Source organism: Danio rerio, chromosome 16 (assembly GCF_049306965.1).
Source record: "Danio rerio strain Tuebingen ecotype United States chromosome 16, GRCz12tu, whole genome shotgun sequence".
NCBI classification, from domain to species: Eukaryota; Metazoa; Chordata; class Actinopteri; order Cypriniformes; family Danionidae; genus Danio; species Danio rerio.
The window spans coordinates 48,854,724-48,877,500 of NC_133191.1; the positions used below are offsets into that span (position 1 = coordinate 48,854,724).

At 34.2% G+C, this 22,777-nt stretch overlaps 1 protein-coding gene across 49 annotated transcripts in view; it reads right to left on the reverse strand.

The window, feature by feature from the left end:
- rims2a (regulating synaptic membrane exocytosis 2a) overlaps positions 1-22,777 on the reverse strand; it is a 315,973-nt gene that overhangs the window by 62,370 nt on the left and 230,826 nt on the right. For all 49 annotated transcript variants that reach the window (XM_073926654.1, XM_073926650.1, XM_073926642.1 and 46 more), the window contains 2 exons: positions 7,186-7,289; positions 3,987-4,153 (listed from right to left, as the gene is read on the reverse strand). In XM_073926654.1, the coding sequence (XP_073782755.1) occupies positions 3,987-4,153; positions 7,186-7,289 (271 nt within the window). The remainder of the gene's footprint in view (positions 1-3,986; positions 4,154-7,185; positions 7,290-22,777) is intronic.

Below are 22,777 nucleotides of genomic sequence, written 5' to 3' on the forward strand. Positions count from 1 at the left end.
ATATATATATATATATATATATATATATATATATATATATATATATATATATATATATATATATATATATATATATATAATTAAAATAGAATTAGAGGTAAAATACTTTTAAAATATGCTTAATATTTATTATTATATTCTTGTATTTATTTATATTTTATTACTTTCTTTTATTTTATCATATTATTTAATTTATTTTTATTTTTTTGTAATGCATTTATATTTGTATCATAATGACTTTCACTTCATGAACCAATAGCATATAGCATATGGTATGAGATACAGCTGGTGGCCATGGTGACAGTAGTTTACCTGAGGTCGGTCTCAGAGAGCGTCCTCTGGTTCTTGTCCTCCTCAGACTCCTCCAGCTCTACACTTTCTGTCTGTCTGCTGAGTTTCCCTGTTTTCCTTCTGCTTCCCCTTTCCTCCTCTAACCCCCCCACCTCCTCCCGAAGACCCTCCCCCTCCTGAAGCTCCTCCCCCTCCCTGCTGAGACTCCGCCCGCTGATGTGGGTGGGTGTGGCCGGCAGATGCAGTAGCAGAAGCAAGCAGCATGCAGACCATAAACCGCACAGAAAGAATGAACGAATGAATGACTGAATAAAAACAACAACACACAGTAAAATCAACAGAAAACAGAATGAAACGTTTTGTTGCAGAACTAAAATGCATTTCAATGAAACTAACTGCATTCACTGGCATGGAGTGAAAGGAATTTACAAACTGACAGCCTATATGCAAACATAGTTAGAATACATGTATTCTAAATAATAAGTAATAAGTGTGTATAATTCTCATCTCACCAAGGCTACATTTATTTCAGCAAAAAATGATCTAATGTTGCTAAATAATATTCATTTAAAGCAATTAGATCATGAAATGAATAAATATTAATTTAAAGATCACATTACTGCATATTTATAAAACATAATAAATGTTTCAGCTATTTGATGTTTTATGTTATTCGAAATTTTTATGTAATTAAGAATTTGGCACTCCATAAAAATGTATTAATATTTTTGCTATTTATGCCGCTTTATATTTTTTATAGAAATTTTAGCAACTTTTTTAGGACTTTTTGGATTAATAAAAACGCTCAAAAGCTAAATATTTTTTTCATTTAAAGCAGATGGATGTATTATGAAATTCATAAATATTCATTGAAAATATCATTATCATCATCATTATTATTATTATTACATATTTTTACTTTTTTTGTGTTATTTTATGTTTTATGTTATTTGAAACATTTATGTTATTTAAGATTTTCTCGGCACTCCAAAAATATTTATGCTGTTTATGCCGCGTAATATTTTTTGTAGAAATTGTGGTGACTTTTTTAGGACTTAATAATAAAACAGCTCAAAAGATAAATATTTTGTATTTAAAGCAATAAGATTTATTACAAAATTAATACATATTGATTTAAATATCATCATTATTATTACATATTACATAATTTAAAAACTATAATGAAGATCTTTTTGGTGCTTCATCAATATTTATTAATATTTATTCTAATTATGCTGCCTAATATTTTATAGGAATTTTAGATTAACAAAAAGCTCAAAAGCTCAATATTTTTTTTAATTATTTGAGAAATAAAATATGCAGTAATGTTTCTAAATGAAATTAATAAATATTAATTTAAAAATCATCATTACATATTTTTAAAAATATTATTAAATATTTATGTTATTTTATGTTTTATGTTATTTAAAATATTTGTTAATTAAAATTTTATTGGCGCTCCATAAATATGTATTAATATTTCTGTCATTTATGCTGCTTAAATTTATTTTTATATAGAAATCGTGTTTTTTAATGTTTTATGTTATTCAAAATATTTATGTAATTTATTAATATTTATGTTATTAATAGCACTTAACCTTTAAAAAAATATTAAATAAATATATATATATATATATAATTACCAAGTTTTTCTTAAAAGAGATACAATTTTTTAACCACTTTTTGTAGATAATACTTTGAATAACTAATTTCTAATAAATTATTTCTCTTGTCTTTGCAAGGATAACAGAACAGAACATTTTACTAGTTATTTTGTATGATATTATTGAACTTAATCAACAATTTAAAGATGTAAAATTCTTGAAGGTGGCTAATAATACTGACCATAAAAATAGTTAAAAAATACAATAAAATCACAAACTAGCCAAGACATCTGTCTTAGATGAGAGTGGATTTCCTCCATGCCAGTTCACACACAGTCAGCTATTTGCCACCAAACTCACATAAATACAATCAAACCTTAAAAACACTCAGATCCAGACGATAACGAACCATAGAGGTGCTTTTTCTCTCAGGCCATGAACACACTGCAGATTAATATGACCTGCACTCCTTTTCAGAGTTCAGATATTTACAGGAGTGAAAAACTCATTCTTTAAATAAATATAAAATGGAACAATAGAGATACAGTATGGGAAGTGTTAAGGGTAACGCATTACAAGTAACGCGAGTTATATAATAATATGGTCTAAGTAATGAGTAACGTATTACTTGAATTAGGCTCTAGTTTAAGCTTCTGCAATGAAAGTATTCTCATAATTTTGAACACATTGAAGAAAGGTAATGGGAATTGTCTCAATGGACAATGATTTTACGTCACTAATAAGACAAAAAGTACAAAAGTATCAAACACATTGCTTTAAACTTTTGTTAACCTGTATATACGCCATATTTAGCTCAAGGGTCATTCTCAGAAGATAACATTAGAATTATTATCATTTTTTATGTGATTTTTTTAAAAAGGTAAATGTATGTTACAGTATACCGTGTGTTGTTAGAAGATCATTTATCTGTTTAATACTGATTTAATCAGCTGTAGTTTAAAATTACGCTAGTTTTCTCTTGGGGTTTATTATACTGTCTCTGTCCCCATCTTGTGGATGATAACTGTCTGCTCAAAAATAGGCTAATGGCCACCGACGCCCTGTCTCTCTGAAATTATAAATATTTAAAAATAAGCACTATCCTTATAAACTGCATAGTTGCAATCTAAACAACTACAATCTCTACTAAAATGCCTCAAAAGTACATTATTTGTCAAACTGTAGAGTGTCCGCATGTTGCTGTATGTGGGCGGAGTAATACACAAGGGTGAAGAGGCATTACGAGTGTTATTACAGGCAGAATAAAAACCCCTTGAATAAAATTTTTCTTCATCAAATATTTCTTAAATTATGTTTAACAGAGCAATTTTCACATGTCTGATAATATTTTGTCTACAGGAGAAAGTCTAAATATTTTTTTGTTTGCTAGAATAAAAGCAGTTTTTCATTTTTTAAAAGAAATTAGTTATTAAAACTATTATGTTTAGAAATGTGTTGAAGAAAAGAAATTGGGGAATAAAAAGGGGGGCTAATAATTCTGACTTTAACTGTATGTACACACACACGCACGCACGCACACATATATATGTACGTATATACAAGCAGTGACTTTTAATATAATTGAGTTTAAGTTATTTTAATAATAAATTAAGAATAAATAAAATTAAGAAAATAACCTTAAAAATACTACAGAAATTTAAAAATAGGAATATAATTTAAAAATTATACGTATTTTATACTATAATGGCAGTGATTTTTTGTTTGACTGAGAAAAAATATTATTTATTTTATATTGGTAAATTGAAAGAAATTAAAACAATAAAATATTATTAATATAAAAATATTATTAACCTTTACATTTTAATTTTATATGTTTCTCTTCTTTTTCTATTTTATTTAATTATTTAGAGTTATAAAAAAGTTTTAGTTATTATAATATTGTTTTTAAACAAATCTTAGTTTTCAGTGATTTAAACGACTGACACCTCTGATTCTTTACAGCAATAAAACCTGAAGATTTGACTCCTGTAAATACACGCAGTCGTCACTTTAAAAGCATGTGCATGGTGTAGATGGCCTGAAAGTGCACTGACTGTGGCTGAATAGTGATTTGTAGAATCTGCATCTCACCTGATCTTCCTGCTGCCCCGTGGCCGCTCCGACTGGACAGAGATGTAGCTCATGCTGCTGAATCGAGATGCACTGCTGGTTCTCGACACAGCGGACACGTCGCTCACATCACTGTCCGAAGACTTGGCCGACAGGTTTTCTCCACGCTGAGGATCCCTGCCGGAGCGCTGAACACACACAACACACACATACACACAGGGTTAGTTTGTTATGTCACTTTATGTATTAATTCTGTTTTTTGTTTTGTTTCTTTCTTTTTTGGGAAGTGTTCTGTGTATTTGTTTTCTCTGCAGGAAGCAGACAATTTTTAAACATCATGTTGGCTATTTTATAAAAAAATATATATATATTTATATTTATAATTTTTGTACAATATTATTTTTTAAAATAATTTTATTACTATTTATAACTGTATTTTAAAAATGTATTTATATATATATATATATATATATATATATTTTTTTTTTTTTTTTTTTTTTTGGCATTTTATTACTCAGTTTTAACTCAATATTTCACTTTATCACTCAATTTGACTACTCTTTGCCCAAAGCTTATTGAACTTATTGCCTAAACCTTTGAACTGATTTGACCTTAGCTGCACTTGCAATAGTACCACAATGACACTGCTGGAAACACTGTGCTCTTTTCAGCCAATCAGATAGCTTAGCTGGATCTGAATGATCATGAAATAAGCATGAAATATGTTTGGTGACCCACTATCAAAAGACCCATACGCGGGTCAGTATGCTGAAATTCAGCACCATGTACGGCTGCTTGGACTTCTCTTTTTGTCCTTTTAAGCCAGTGGTATGAAAAGCCTCACACAGCCCTATGAGTTCTGCAGAGTTTTATTAAAGAAGATAAAGACAGGATTTGTTTGCTCTGTCTAGGGTAACGGCGCCATCGGATATTGGATAAACAATGTTTATAACCATCATAGCAGACCATGAACACCTTACAAATAAACATGTTACATAAGATGCTATAATACCTCTCCACGTCTGTCCGGGACAGATGAGCAGGAATACTTTACTATAAACACACCGACTTCTCTTTTTAATGATACTTGTCATCTCTTTACGAGAGCATTGCGTCCAATAGCATCATTCATTTTCCAATTGTTATATAATTATGTTTTTGTAATTTATTAATTATAAACATAGTAGTGATAATTAGTATTTATAATCATGAATAGTAGATTTATTTATTTATTTTGAATGCATTTATTATATGTTGTTGTTGTTGTTATTATTATTATAGTATCATTACAATTATTACTACTTAAAATAATAGTTTAAATTTGTTTTATATACTGTATAATTTTAAGTTTTTTGCAATTAATTTTTTATTGTATATTATACTTATTAGAAGTTTATTATTAGTATATTTTATATTTGTTTAAAATGCTGATATGAAAATTTAATATTAATTTATTTATTTATTTAAAATGCAAATATCGAATTATTATTATTATTATTATTATTATATGTTATTGTTGTTTTTGCTGTAATCAAAAGTAGTAAATTATAATGTTAAATTATTTTTTATATTTTAGGTAAATTTTGAGATACCTTCATAATAATAATTATTATTATTATTAGCGTTGTTATTATTATCATTATTATTATTATTATTAATAATAATAATAATATTTGTTGCTGTAATAAGGTGTAGTTATTTAACAATGCAGTAAATAAATACATAAATAAGTAAATAAATAACTAAATAATCGCTGTGGAGCAGTAGGTAGTGCTGTCGCCTCAAATCAAGTAGGTCGCTGGTTTGAGCCTCAACTGGGTCAGTTGGCATCTCTGTGTGGAGTTTGCATGTTTTCCCTGTGTTCACGTGGGTTTCCTCCGGGTGCTCCGGTTTCCCCCACAAGTCCAAAGACATGCGGTACAGGTGAATTGGGTAAGCTAAAATTGTTCCTAGTGTAGGAGTGTGTATGGATGTCTCCCAGTGATGGGTTGCAGCTGGAAGGTCATCTGCTGCATAAAACATGTGCTGGATAAGTTCCCGATATATTTTGCTGTGGCGAGCCCAGATTATTAAAGGAACTAAGCCAAAAAGAAAATGAATGAATGAATGAATGAATGAATAATAATACTACTACTAATAATAATAATAATAATAATAATAATAATAATAATAATAATTACCATTAATGTTGTGATTTCATGAAAAAGGAGTCATCATTTCCCCCAGCTGATATTATGGCTTTGAATGAGTGGTTGGATAAAGATGTAACAGCTACAGTATATGACATGTATTACACCTGTTAAACACTTTTAACTGACATTAAGTGATGCCATTGATACCACTAGTTGCATTATATATATATATATATATATATATATATATATATATATATATATATATATATATATATATATATATATATATATATATATATACATATATATATATATATATATATATATATATATATATATATATATATATACATATATGAATGTATGTATATAGAATAACACCTGTAGTATGACCTTTTATGTCAAAATGAAAACTGACTCACGATTTACTCACCCTCAATTGGTTTTAAACCAATTGTATATTGGGTTTATTTTGTCTAGTGAGCACTAAAAAGGATATTTAAAAGGAGAAAGCTGAAAACCTGTAACCATTGACTTCCTTGGAAAGAATAACAAATTCTATAGAAGTCAATGGTTACAGGTTTTCAACTGTCTTCAAAATACAGTTGAAGTCAAAATTATTAGCCTTCCTGTGTTTTTATTTTCTTTTTCAAATATTTGCCAAATGATGTTTAACAGAGCCAGGAATTTTTCACAGTATGTCCTATAATATGTTTTCTCCTGGAGAAAGTCTCATTTAGAGTATTAGCCCCCTTAAGCAATATTATTTTCGATTGTCTACAGAACAAACCACTGTTATACAATGACTTGCCTAATTACCCTAACTTGCCTAATTGCACTTTAAACCGAATACAATATCTTGGAAAAACAACTTGTAAAATATAATTTACTGTCAGAAAACAAAACAGAAATTGGGAAAAATATACAGGAAGCTAATAATTCTGACTTCAACTATCTTCTTTTGTGTTCAACAGAAGAACACAACTCAATCAGGTTTAGCACAAGTGAAGGGTGTGTACACTAAATGATGACATTTTCAAATTTGGGTGAACTGTCCCTTTAAGAAAGCGATAGTGTTTTCTTGCCTTGTGATAGTCCTGCTCCAGTCTTGAATCAGAGCCGGTCCCCTGTTTATATTTGTTCATCTTCAGCTTCATCTGCCGCGTTCGCTCCTCAACATCCAGAGCACCTGCAGATCACACCACACACCTGTCAGATAAACCTTAATGGAGGAAATGCTGGAAAAAAAAGTGCCTCGACATGTCAGCGAGGCAAGAACACGACAGATCTGTGCAGTTTGAAAAATGAAGAAATCTTTCCCTTCAACGACACTAGCTTTGAACGACAACTTTTAATTAGCATATGATCATACAACACATCTGTCAGCTTAAAACAACACTGTTAATGAAAAATACACTTAATCAAAAAACTATTTATTAGTAGAATTAAAGTCTGCGTGAACTGAATGTTAATGTACTTCCACTTGAAACGGAATATTGAGTAGGGGCGGAGCTTATTTGTGCATCATTCCCCTATAGTAAACAAAGAGCTTAGAAACCCTGTGATTCCGCCATTTTGGATTGAAAGCGATCGGCCATCCATTGGATCTTATTGCAGTTGCGATGGCAAGCAGCTGCTTTGTTTTTTTATTTATTTATTTAAAAACCGCACTAAAGCTGAGATACAACCTAAAAGACAACAATAGAACACTTACTATCACAAACATCAGCACTTCTAATAGTTTATTTTACAGACTTATAATATGCTGTTTCATTCTAAAATGGCTGCCACATGATACTAGCGGCATCTAGTGGCTGTTTCCCAAATTGCACTAAAGTGTCGCCTCTTGGTTGATTCTATGCTCTTTGTAGCAAACTGACGTTAGGGGGCGTGGCTAAAACTAGTGTGCCTAAAGCATCAAACTGATGTCAAAAAAGGAGAACAGCCACTCCAAAGACACAAGCCAATGCTTTTTTTCCCAGTCTATTAACTTGCATGGATTAACTGTTCACCTAAAGCAGGGGTCACCAATCTCGGTCCAGGAGGGCTGGTGTCCCTGCAGGGTCTAGCTCAGAGGTGGGCAAACTCGGTCCTGGAGGGCCATTGTCCTGCACAGTTTAGCTCCCACTCTAATCAAACACACCTGCTTATAGATTTCTAGTGATCTTAAAGACACTGATTAGCTTGTTTAGGTGTGTTTGATTAGTGTTGTAGCTAAACTGTGCAGGACACTGGCCCTCCAGGACCGAGTTTGCCCATCCCTGGTCTAGCTCCATCTAGCCTCAACACGCCTGCCTGGATGTTTCGAGTACAACTAGTAAGACCTTGCTTAGCTAGTTCAGGTGTGTTTGATTAGGGTTGGAGCTAAAATCTGCAGGACATTGGCCCTCCAGGAACAAGTTTGGTGACCCCTGACATGAAGAATAGCAATGTGGTTTTATCTTGTAGGTGCTAGAGTGTTATGTGTTTTTAATTGTATTATGTGATCATTAGTGTATTATAAGCGGTTGTTCTGGTGTTTTAGGTGGTCATTTCTATACAGTTGTTAGGGTGACTCAGATGGCTTCAGCATGCAGTTGCTATTGATGTTCTGTCAGTTTTATTGTATTATGCAGTAACTATGGTATGATCTAAGACAGGGGTGTCCAAACTATGGCCCGTGGGTAGCCTGTGGCCCACAATCAGTTTGGCAGTCACCCATGAGGCTTTTTATAAATATTAATAGAGTCTGGCTCGCTGTACAAAAATGAATGTAATTCAATAACTAACCACTGGGTGTTTATCACATGCCTTCAATTAGGCAGTATTTCCTGCCATGACGTAAAACAATCAGACTAAACTGAATAAAACTTTTTGAGAGACAAATAGGTGACTGCAATGTTGTGCATTTCCCTACTCTGTCCGAAGTTATCACGAGTAATCCACATGCCAACATACCGGGGAAAATGAAGAAATACGCAACAGCACTCGCATTCCTCATTACAGAGTTTAATCTCTGTTTTCACAATTTTTCCACTATGGATTATGACATTAAGCTGTTCTCAACCCCTTTCTCTGTTAACATGAAAGAGGACGTACAGGAGGACATGCAGCTGGAACTCATTAAATTCCAGTGCCATGATTATCTTCGAATTCGCCACCGGCTTCTTTCACTGTGTGAGTTTTACAAGAGTTTGGATTCATCCAAATTTTCCTTGATGAAACGCCTTACACAAAGGATGCCGAGTCTGTTTGGCTCCTTATATATACGCAAGTAAACATTTTCAGTGGTGAATCTAAACAAAAGTTTATTGCGAACCAATCTACTGTAACTGACAGCCACCTCTGTGATTTGCTACTTGTACTACACAACTCAGTTCTGACTCGGCATCAATTTTGAAAACCAAGGCAAAACATCACTGTTTACATTAACAGAAATTGTGAGTTAAATATATATTATGTTTTTATGATCATAATAATACACATACTACACACATTATATGCGCCTGTGTGATTTATGTAAAATTTGGCCAATTTTGTTGCATCTGGCCCTCGGCCCAAAAAATTTGGACACCCCTGGTCTAAGAGGATGCTATAGTGGTTTAGGTGATTTCAGCATATTGCTATGCTATGTTCACACAAGACGCGGTATGCGCAGATAAATCACGCTATTCGTGCGTAAATAGACGTGTGAACATTTTGAGTTTACTCGCTTTATACACACGTCAAAATTCACTTCACAACAGATGCGGATTTGCATCATGGACAGGGCTTCTGTCTGCCCGGTGAGTCTAGCTTTGTTGCTAAATGGTTAACATAGATTTTATTGAGAGAATAGCTGGGTTTATGTGCTTTATGAGGGCTGAAAAACAGCGTCGATATGTTTGGAGCCGAGTCCACTAGACCCTTTCAGAGGTGCACCTGAACTGTGAGCTTATCAACTCCTCTAGAAACTTAACCTTGATGACGTCGGGTGTTAACGCAGCATTAGGGTGGAATTCACCCGTGCAAACATGTTTGATAATCTAATAACGATATAATTTGCAAATATTTGAGAAATGTTGCAAAATCACAGTGAATTACAGCAAAAGTGCTGAATGACCAATCAGAGTGCTAGCCTTAGCTGACGCCAGTTATACATGCTGGATATGGTCAACTTGATCCGACGTTAACTCAACAAGAGGTGACATGATGGCCTGATAAAGCCAACAACAGACCGTCTTGTCCTTTAGGTGGCTTCAACATATTGCTATGCAGTTGCTAGGGGGGTCTTAGGTGGTTTTAGCATGCAGTTGCTAAATGTCTTTTATTGTATTATGTGGTCACCATGGTATGATCTAAGTCAGTGTTTCTCAACCACGTTCCTGGAGGACCACCAGCTCTGCCCATTTATCAGGGCTCCTTAATCAAACACACCTGATTCAGATCATCAGCTCATTAGCAGAGACTGAATGACCTGTAATGTGTGTGACACAAAGAAGACATCCAAAAGATGCAGCGTTAGTGGTCCTCTAGGGACAAGGTTCAGGTTGTAGTTGCTAGGGTGTGATTTATTGTATTATGTGGTCACTATGGTATGGTATCATTGGTTATTACTGTGGTTTTTGTGATTTTAGCATGTTGCTGTGTGGTTGTTAGGGCGTTTAAAGATGTACAGATGTTCAATGTGTTCGCTCTGCCGCCGCACTCACCGTCGCAGCAGTAAATGCGCCAACAACTTTTGATTACTGTGTGGCGCTTTAACCATAGACTTCGTCAGCTAGGCTCAGACTACAGAAGTTATAAAATCCTAACCGATTACAAAATCTGGTTGCAGTGCACAGGCGAGGAGAATCTTCGGCGGTTTAATTACCTCAAATCTTAAACGTGCGCACACTACAAGATTTGAAAACGTCAGCACAGCATGCGCTACAAAATTATCGTGAATTTTGGAGCACATCACCTTATTGCAGTATAACTTGCTACATCAATAATTATTATTCATTATAGGCTAGGTCAAAAATATTTGACCAACTGCCACTACATGCAAAACACTCTCATGCACTCAAAATCGGTTTACGTTTGCATAGCTATTAGTGGCAGATATAAAATTTCATAGGGTATTTCCAGCTACTTTGTATTTCTGTTCGTTCGCATTCCGTTCCTTTCTGCCCCCTGGCGACATAGTTGCAATTTGCTGCTACACTTATAAACACATTCTTAATCATTTAATGTTGTGGCGGTGCCACTCACGGCGGTAATGGTCCTTTTGAAATGTCACCCACTGTTTCAGCATATTGCTATGCAGTTATAAGGGTGTTGTAGGTAATTTTAGCATGTTGCTAGGGAGTTCTGTGTGCTTTATTGTATTACAGCATGTGGTCACTATGGTATCATAAATGGTTGCAAGGGTGGCTTAGGTAATTTCAGCATGTTGCTATGCAGGGTGCTTTGGGAGGTATAAGCATATTGTTATGTATAATATCATATTATCATATTTTAATGCAAACACATTATTAATAGGTTACTCTGATGAAGGCAGCTCTCTGTTGAAACGCATAGGTTTTTTTAAGGACCATGTCAGCAAAGGCTTTTTAATATTTTTTTCCAAATTTTTTGAGTGCCTTGGACTGATTTTTGTTGTTTATTCTGATGAATCGCTTACCCAAATGGCACAGACACATTATTTAAGCAACATCTGAGCACTTTTTGTTTGATTTTGGATTTTTATAACATTAACTTTGTTAAAAACCTGTAATCTGAAAACCACGTTATGAAACTTGTTTGTAGAAGAAAGTAATATAAACTTTTCAATCTTTCTGGTTGAAAGACAACAAGCATAAACTTAAACCAACCATTTGCACAAGCAAATAACAAAGTTTGTTTGTGGCACTGATCCATGCAGAGCAAACTACATCTGTCTTTGTCAGAGCAGGTGCCCTAAATGTCAATAGCAATTTTCTTTTGCCAATAGCAATTGTGCTGTTGAGTAATTAACATGTTCAGCAATTACCCAATGATTAGTGCTCTCAGAATCATTAGATTCATTTTGGATTTAATTGCAGCGATGGGGTGAATTTAATATATGCACATATGTGTTTTTTTTTGTTTTTTTGTTTAATAAATCATAAAAATGTCACAGTCAAAGTGCTTTCAGAATGCTTTGCATCTTCTCTTAATACACAATACACACTCAACAGCTTTTAATCTTTGTTTCAGTATAGCAGTTTAAAAGGCAAAAGCTCAAAACACACTTCATCCTCTAACTTCTAAGAAAAGAGCACACAGGTATGATGAAAAGTTCACAAGAGAATAAAAGTGGATGCAAATTAAAGTCACAAAACCATAAACAGCTTCTAAAAGTAGCAATGATGGAATGTATCTGCACTAAAGCTATCGTAAAGCTTCATTAATTCCAGCCATAACCAAGAACTGTCTGGTTTGAGATTCTGGTACAAAATCCCAAAGTTTATTTTCAACAATATTCAAATATAAAGTGTGATTTTAATTTTTATATTAAAAAGTGCATTAAAGCACTTCAAAAGTCTTAATTTTGCTCTTTAAAAAATACAATTTTAAAAACAAATGTTACTATGCAAGGATGCAATAAAATGTTCAAAATTGACCGAAAAGATCTACAAAAAGATTTATTTTTCCACCAATTACTGGTGTTTTCTTTTTATTCGAACAGAATAATATATAAAAACAAGTCTCACATTTTCTTTAACTATAATGCAGTTTTCAACATGGAAAACCAGCATACAAACATGATTTCTGTCTAATATGACATTGAAGATTAGAGGATATTTACTTGTACTAAATGACATTTTAACATATATTTAAATATATATATATTTAAATATATATATATATATATATATATATATATATATATATATATATATATATATATTCTAACACATCCATAGCTGGGTCTCATTTCAGAGGCTGCATCCTCCGAATGATGCATTCGAAGGGTGCTGTGTAATCACGGTATGACGAAGGCTGTCTTATTTTAAAAATATGAAAAAATAATTATATATAAAAAAAATTAAGGGCTCCTTTAAATGCAGCCTCAAAATGTGTCCTTCATTTCCCAGGTAATAAAGGATACAACCGATGGATCCTTTGTGGCTTCGAACATCCCTACACTAAAAAAAAAAAAAGATTTTTTTTTTGTTTTTTTTTACTTGTTCAAACTACTTAATTAAAATAAGCTGGAACAACAAAATTCTTGAGTTTTCATTGGGAACACTTAATTGTTTTATGTTCAATCCACATAGATTTGTTTAAAGTGTTTAGTTAACTTAATACAGAGTAGATTAATTGCACACTGATAACTGCAGGGCATTTTAAAAAGAAAAACCCGGATTAAATGTATGACTTAGGTTTATTTTGCTTTGAAATCTAAACACGTTAAAAAACAAAGAGAGTATGAAATGTCCCACTAAAAAGTGATTTTATAGCCAGTTTACATGTTTATATGTACATATATGGATCAAAGGAAATATATTTCCAGCTTCTGTAAGCCTTGCTTTGCCTTCAGATCTCTTAAAATAAGTTTAAAAAACACTTTGAAGAACAAAAAGTAATTAGATCTGTCCCATGTAGGCTAGATCGTCTCATTTCAAAATACTCGGTTTGGCTGGTGTGGACTTCGAAGGACTCACCTTTGAAATTTGCATCCTTTGGAGGATGCAGCCTCTAAAATAAGACACAGATCATGTTGAGCACAACTCAAACAATTCCACCCTTTTTTAACATAAGAACAAAAGGAATGGTACATTTATAATCATGATTATAGCTGGAGCTGGTAAAGGAAGCCTGAGCTTCAGAGCAGAAAGAAACTCCTACGATTTCCGATCAACAAAAGTAGGTCACTAAAACAGTCATAAAAAGAGCAGTGAAGAAGAGTGATGGGTTTAAAAAGCCAGTGAAGACAAAGAGTAGAAAGAGATGATGTTCGCTTTTCAAGCACAATCCCAGCGTTTACTCCTCTACAGTTTTTACACTTACATATTACTACTTACAAAATGATGACAGCTGCGGTAGAATAAATGTGTACTGCAGGCCAAACTGACGAAGCCTGAATCTTATAATATATGCAATGGAGATCAAAATCAGTGATTTTGAAATCACTGCTTAGTCAAGATTATCAGTTGACTGAACTCACCGCTGTTTACTGACTGTAAACACAGATGCATTAATGGACTTGCTCTTCAGTTTTTAACCACTCAGTAGTGATTATTAAACCACACTGAACTGAGCTAAACTGAACTGAACTTAAACACTGAAAACTGGACTGACACCATTTCAATTTACTATGATCTTCTATGTAAAGCTGCTTTGACACAATTACATTGTGAAAGGGCTATACAAATAAAAGGGAATTGAATTTAATTGAATACAGGGACACTGGAGTATTTGAAAGCCACAAAGATCAGCTGGTTTGTCTATAAGCTGACATACGAGCGATTTGCTGATAAATCATGGCTTTAAAACGCTTCAGAATCAATGTAAGTGTGTTTACACTCAGTAAACAGCGATGAGTTCGGTGAACTGATGACCTTCACGGCCAATCACAGTCATTTCTGTTGAGCATGTCAACACAATGCAAATCAGCGCTGCTTAAGAACGAGCTCCACAGAGGTCAAATATTAACGGAAAAATGGACGTTTTTAAAAATTCAGTGTTGACTGGTATCGAATTCCAGTTTAGGCCCGTGCACACCGAGACATTTTTTTGCTTGCGTTTTCCATCAACGTTTAATGCCTCGTGACTATATAAAGGGCGTCAATGTGATTGTGAACACCAATGCACAAAACGCCAGGCGCAAAAGTGTCATTAAAAAAAACGCCTCATGCTCATTTTTTTTTTTATTGACGCGCCACGTTAAAACCTTCTCCACCAATCAGGTTGGCACTTTTGTTCACGTGCACAGAGCTGCTTTAGTTACAGTAAACAGCAATTGGAGGCGCTCAAGCGCAAAACTGTTAATGCGAGCGCACATTGAAGAAGATGCCCAGAGGCGATATGAACGTGGAGCTGCTTATTGCTCTGTGAACAATAATCATTTCTTCATCGCTAGAGCTGGAGCTGCTGCTTGAACCATCTATGCTTGTTTGAGTCACTAATAACTTTAATAACAAGCGTGTGAACTTCCTCTCATCTTCTTCTGTGTTACAAGCGAGTGTCGAAAGCTTAAAGTTGTGTAGCGCCATCTGACGTCAAGGAGTGATTTTGCATATTCTTCTGCTAGACGCCAGTAAAAATAACTTGGGTTTGAATGCGGAAAAATGTCTCGTAAAAATGCTGACAATAAACGCAAACGAAAAGCGTCCCGTTGTGTAGGAGCCTTTGCGCCAAATATATGCCTATTACATATCCATAACACACTGTGATATAGCCTAGTTTGCTAGCTCATTGGATTGTATTGCTTTCTCACTACAACCGAACCGCTTTAGAGTTCCTTTCAACTGAGCCAAGACCACGCAATCTCAGACCGACAGTTTTGCCGTAGATCACGACACAATTGCGGGTTTCACATATGCCCAAACAAACTGAGCTAATGGGACAAACGCACCAGGTTCTAAAACATAACACTAGGTGTGAAAGCAACCTAAGTTTGTGTCTATATTCAATCAGTGCTCGGCTTTTGGGCGAGCTGTTCTTTTAAGATGGCGGTGGCTGTTATTCTTCCAGCAGGTGAATGGAGTGCGACAAACATAGAGGAGCTTAGATACGCGTGGAGAACGAGGAGAAAAGCAAAGCAGAAGAAAGGACAGACCTGAGTTTGTCCGACTGGGGGAGTCCGAGTCTTCTGGGGGTGAAGGGTGTGAAAGGTGAACGGGTCACATCACAAAAATGGACAGACAGACAGACAGAGGAGAGGGTTGTGAGAGGAGGAGTGCAGAAACAAAGGACGAGACACCAGGGGCAAAAACACATGGGAGGAAACACAACAACAACAAACAAACAAACAAACAAAAATGAAAGAAATACAACACGACAAGCAGATCAAAGCACAAACCACAAGATTTAAATTCAGTCAAACAGAAGGAAAATAGCATTTAAGGAGAGGAAAAGAAATATCAACACTGTTCAGAGGATAAGGATGCAGAGCAGTCAGTCCTGCTTAAAAATAAAGCCTGAAATGCTAGAAGAGTGTTAATAGCATGCAGACAACAATGATTTTTAATACCTGTGGAAAGAAAGAGAGAGAATGATCCAGAAGAGAAATAACTTGCTAAATTATTTGACAAGACCGGGTCCTGTTTGGATTCTTAAGAGATATTGATTGATAACCTGTAATAATACCCTAGCAAAAACAATAAACATTTGTTGCACAAAACTACTCGGTCTGATCTCATAAAGAAAAGTTTGGGAAATTTTTTTTTAATGTTCACAAAGAATGCATTAAGTTCAAAAATCTGAGTAAAAACATCCCAAAAAAAGTAGTGAGCTTAAGAGGCTTCGTTCAACAGACATAAAAAAAACCCACCAAGCTTTTTAGTATGTATTTAGTACAAAACAAAAGTCAGAACCCTCTGGACGCACTGACGGTAATTCGCTGAGTGAACAACATCATTGAAGTAACATTAAGAACTTTTATTTAGTTTAAAAACCATTTTGCAGGCTTTCATACTACGTATCATTTGCAAAAAATAAGAAACGTTTAATGCATCACACCTTGAATGATGCATAAATCTGTAAATGACCATAAGCTTTACTTCCATACAACCTCATTACATCCAAACAGGCCACAAGTTGCACATTTTACATTAAATGTCTAAATGCATGAGCGTTAAAGGAATGCCACTAAAACAGCTAAAGCTAAAAAACACCACTTGATCTGACAGACTGCCAACATTCGTAAAAAATACAACACAAGATTGTACAAAAGATCCTGAAAAAATATCAATGAAAACATTCTGTACGCTAATTAATGAACAATTTAAAGAGGTAATGGAAAAGCAGTGAAGTTTATTAATGAACTAATTTCAGGAGGATCACGTGCTTATGATTGCTTACAGCTGGTCCTGCATTATTCAATTTATAATTCACCAATCAGACAAAGTTCCATTTAACATCCATCTTCGTTTTGAAGAATCCCCCCTTCCACCCCTACTCCTCCTCCTTTCCTAGATGGGTGACAGTGGCCCAGTGGTTAGCACTGTTGCCTTACAGCAAGAACGTCACTGGTTCTAGTCCTTACCAAGCCAGCTGACATTTCTGTGCGGAATTTACACGTTCTCCCTGTGCTCACGTACTGTAGGTTTCCCCTGAGTTCCTCGTTCACCTCACACCGCCCAAACATGCAACTTTAGTTAATTGACTAATCTAGATCGGCACCATAGGCGAGTAAGTAGTTAAAGTAGTTAGTAAGTAGTTATCTTTTAAGAGCAAATCACTATCTGTTCATTAGCTACTACAGTAGGGGAATTCTCGAGATCTACTTGAGTGCAAACTCCCCTCTCGCCTTACAAACGGGAGGGAGCCCTGGGATCGAGGATCTTATGAGCTCAGGGCTCTCTCCCAGGACATCATGCCAAACAAGCTTTATAATCAATCATCAGCGAAGTGTGAACTCTTGAAATTAAAAAAAAAAAGTTCCGGTAATATTTGTGGGTCTGAAAAAAGGTTTTAAAATGTTAAATTATGGTGTTTTCATATCTATGTAAACAATTTGTGTGAAAATGCTACATGTGCAGTCTTTGTATCCCTACAATGCATGAAAACTAGCATGTCATCAAGTGGATCTCTAATATTGCCATCAAAATTAATAACAGGAACAACATAAAATTAATGTCTGACGTTGGCATCAAAAACATGTAATAAATCGATTAAATGACATTGCGGTAATCATTTTTGAAGTGTTTTTGATGTCAATTCCAGATTTTTGTCAATTTGTTGTTGTTCCTGTAATTGATTTGTTATGTGTTTTTTGACGCCAATGTTAGATGTCAATTTGAGTTCATTTTGACATCAAAGTGTTTAATCAACATCAAATCGATCTGCATTTTGTTGTGTTTTTGATGTCGTTTTGAGTTTGGGAGTGTACCAAACCTAGGAACTTGTGGCAAGCGTTTTGCCCATTATTTGATTGGTAAAAAGACAGAGAAGTTGCCCATTCCCGAGCACTACATCTTGCATTGTAATGCCCGATTTACACGGAGCTTCAGCGACAATGCTTGACAGAGGGTGTGTCTGAAGTTGGGGCTGACGCGATTGTCATAGCAGCCTCAGCCAATGAAATTAGTCAGCAATCGGCTACTGTCTGAGCTGATGTATTTGCATACAATGATCAGATTGGCTGACGCTTCTTTTGGTGCTTGAAAGTTGAGAACTTTTGCAGCGAGCAATGCCACTAAAGCAACCGTGATGGACTCACAGTTCAGTTTGGCAATGCTTGAAGTCACCCATTCAAAGTGAATGGGAAGAGTTGAGCTGATGCCCCATGTGAATGGGCTGTAAAGAGGGTTTGAACGGGGCGTCAACGCTTCCCATTTACTTTGAATAGGTGATGTCAAGCGTTGCCAAACTGAATTGTGGATCCATCTGTGCCAATTCAGTGGCATTGCATGCAGCAGAAGTTGGGACATTCTCAACTTTTCAAGCACCAACGGAAGCGTCAGCCAATCAGATTGCTTTATTCAAATACCCAAGCTCAGACAGTAGCCTATTGCGAACTATTTTCTTCATGCTTTGATGATCGCGTCAGCCCCAACTTCAGACACGCCCTCCATCAAGCGTTGATGCTGAAGCCCCATGTGAATCGGGCGTAAGAGTCAATCAGTTACACATCAGCCATTGGACTTTACCACTAATTCCCATTGATCACACAAAGCTTCTTCATTTAGCTTATTTGCTCATTCTTATGGCATCTAAGGACGAGGTTTTGCACTAATTAGACGCCATTATCCTCTCATATTCAAGTTCTTCAAATTCTGCATCTTCACAGAGAACACAATGTGCTGATACGGCTCATTTTTTTTTTTTTAATATATATATATAATTTTTTTTTCTTGGTACTTCATTGTTCTAGGGCTTTGATACTTGTGGCATTAATCACACAGAGACATTGCGTACATGAACTTGTGTACCCAAGCACATTTCTCCAGAATTAATCACCCACAAGATGATGCCTTTCCACACAGACGCCAGTACTGATGGCACATTCATTAGCTGGACCCTATTAACTACAGACACACACACACATCTCATCCAAAAAAATTCCAGATCTTTAAAGCAAGAAAAATGCTGTACTAAAAGTGTTGCTGATGATATTTGTTTTCTTGTATTGTTTGTGTTTAGTTTGGAAATATATTTAACACAGCGATGCATTTCTCTGAATCAGTATTCATCATTTACAGCTCTATATTTTTGCAGTGTTCTGAAAGTGGAGATGTTTTAAAGTGGAACAGTTTAAATGTAGTTTAATGAGATGCTTTCTAGTGGCTTCTGATTGAGCAAGGTCAATGCACACTTAGAGAGCATGTCTACTGTTTTAATGTCAGCAGAAACATTGAATGCTCATTACCTTTTAAAAGTAAAATAATCCAAAAAGTGCACATTAAAGTAATAATATATTATTATAATGTTTTTAGACAAACCTGGAAACATTTTACCATTCAAATCAACCAAACCACCATTCAAAAGATATGGATAAGTAACAGTTATCATTATAAAACAGCATTACTTAAAACCATATCTTTTAATTTAATAGCTAATTCATATAAGTTCACATTTAGCAATGACATATTAATTTGATCGAAGGTGATGGTAAACACTTTGCCATAACAATCATTTTTAAATATTTGAAATTACATATTTGCACTGTTAATTAACTTCAAGATATATCATGAAATATATAAATTTTGTCCAAAAATCCTTAAAAATTGTAATGTTAATGTAGTTTAATATTTCCACCGTCTAATTATTTGATGAGCATAAAATACTACAATTCCCAAATACGAATAATATTGTATGTTGTATCATTGCAATAAAAATAACTAACCGCTTAATTGCATTAATGTCACTTCAAAAGGAAAATTGTGTTTATGCATAATACATTTCCATGTGCAATGAAAAAAATACACTTTACTGATCTTAATTTACACATCTGAGAGAAGAATGTGTTACTATTATGACTTGCTTATCTAGAATTAGTTTATAGGTGATCTTTATCTCTTTATTGAGATTTAGAAAAAGAGTAACAGAAATTATTAGCAGAATGACTTAGAAAGACCTCAAACGCAGTGTTTTTTATGGTACAATTCTACAATTTCTACAATAATAAATCATGAAGCCAGATAAGTCTCAAAAACAACACATTTGCAAAAATAAAACATGCACAGCACAATTCACATTTGCAAAATCCAATTGGTGCATTCAAAGCACAATTCATAAATACACAAATTCAATTCATAAATTCATAATCCAGTTTGAGAATTTACAAGTAAAAAAACATTAATTTTCCCCAAATGAATTGAATGTGTGCAATTATGAATCGTATTTTACAAATTGTTTCCAATTTTCGAAATGAATTTGTGTATTTGCGAATTGTGTTTTGAATTCAAGAATTAGATTTGTGTATTTACGTATTGTGTTTTGAACTGATGAATTAAATTTGTGTAATTACGAATTGCATTTTCAAATGACAAATTAAATTTGTATATTTACAAATTGCGTTTTGAACTGACGAATTAGATTTGTGATTTACGAATTATGTTTTGAACTGACGAATTAGATTTGTGTACTCACGAATTATGTTTTGAACTGACGAATTAGATTTGTGTATTTGCAAATTGCGTTTTGAACTGACAGATTAGATGTGTAGCTATGAATTCTGTTATAAACTGATGAATTAGATTTGTGTATTTACGTATTGTGTTTTGAACTGACAAATTAAATTTTTGTATTTATGAATTGTGTTTTGAACTGACGAATTAGATTTGTGTACTTACGAATTGCGTTTTGAACAGACGAATTAGATTTGTGTGTTTATGAACTGCGTTTTGAACTGACAAATTAGATTTGTGTGTTTATGAATTGCGTTTTGAACTGACGAATTAGATTTGTGTGTTTATGAACTGTGTTTTGAACTGACGAATTAGATTTGTGTACTTACGAATTGCGTTTTGAACAGACGAATTAGATTTGTGTGTTTATGAATTGCGTTTTGAACTGACGAATTAGATTTGTGTGTTTACGAATTGCGTTTTGAACTGATGAATTATATTTGTGTATTTATGAACTGCGTTTTGAACTGATTATTTAGATTTGTGTATTTATGTTTTGTGTTTTGAACTGAAAAATTAGATTTGTGTACTTAAGAATTATGTTTTTAACTGACAAATTAGATTTGTGTATTATGAATTGCGTTTTGAACTGACGAATTCGATTTGTGTATTTACGAATTCTGTTTTGAACTGATGAATTAGATTTGTGTATTTAAAAATTCTGTTTAAAACTGCTGAATTATATTTGTGTATTTACGCATTGTGTTTTGAACTGATAAATTGGATTTGCGTATATACAAACTGGTTTTGTGTATTTATATATTGTGCTTTAAATTGACGAATTGGATTTGTGTATTTATGTACCGCATGTCTTTGGACTTGTGGGGAAAACCAGAGCAACTGGAGGAAACCCACGCGAAGGGAAAACATACAAACTCCACATAGAAATGCCAACGGACCCAGCCGTGGCTCGAACCAGCGACCTTCTTGCTGTGAGGCAAAACCACAACCTACAGCAAAACCTCTGTTTTGAATTTACAAATTCAATTTTGTAAATTTTTGTAAATGTAAATTGTGTATAAATTGTATTTTGTAAATGTATCACTATTGAGACTGATCTAGCTCCTAAACTACATACCTGGTGGTACCTGGTACGTAAAAACCCAACAAAAAACTCTGCAGCGGCATCAGTCCAGCAGTGCATACAAAGGCTTCTCTTGTTAGTTTTGAGCATGATATGCATCTAACACTCATTGAGAAAAAAAGATTAAAATAAAGATCAGTCTATATACCAGGGGACTTACTTCTGCCTCCATTATTTACTGTAAAGAGGTGTAAAGCTTGATGAAGAGAGAGAAAAGAGCACACAGGGTTCAGATCAAACCTGTCTGAGCAGAGATGAGCGTCTCGTCCTGAAGACCAGCACTGACCACTGAGCCCTGCTGGTCCTGCCAGGTCACCTCTTTATCACACACACATACACAGGCAGAGGGTCAGAGGAAACTGATTCTATGATGTTTATGCATCTACAGAAATACTAGCACAAGCACACTTTCAAGCGAAACAAGGAAGTTTGAGAAAAAATAATAATTGAATGCTTGAGTCTCATTTAATATTGTCTAAAGTTTATATTCAGATGGTTAAAGCATGACCTAAATAAAGGTTCTTCTCTGAGATAAATATATCTGCTGTGTGTGTGTTTTTTAATACTTTTATCTGACATTCAAGACTCAAGTAAAAAACAGAAAAGAATTTAGTTTTTATAACCTGAATCAATCATTTGTTTTCAGGCTAATATTAAGTGAAATTTAAAGTCCCTATGAACCGAAAGCTGCGACCGTTTTTAAAATTTTGATTTAATTTGTTTTTATTGTGAAGCAGTTCCTAGACAAACGGAATATTAAATGAGAAAACAGTGGCCGTGGCTTGTTTTTTTCTACTGCAGGCTGAAAGGACATTGTAAGCAGGCATTTCATTG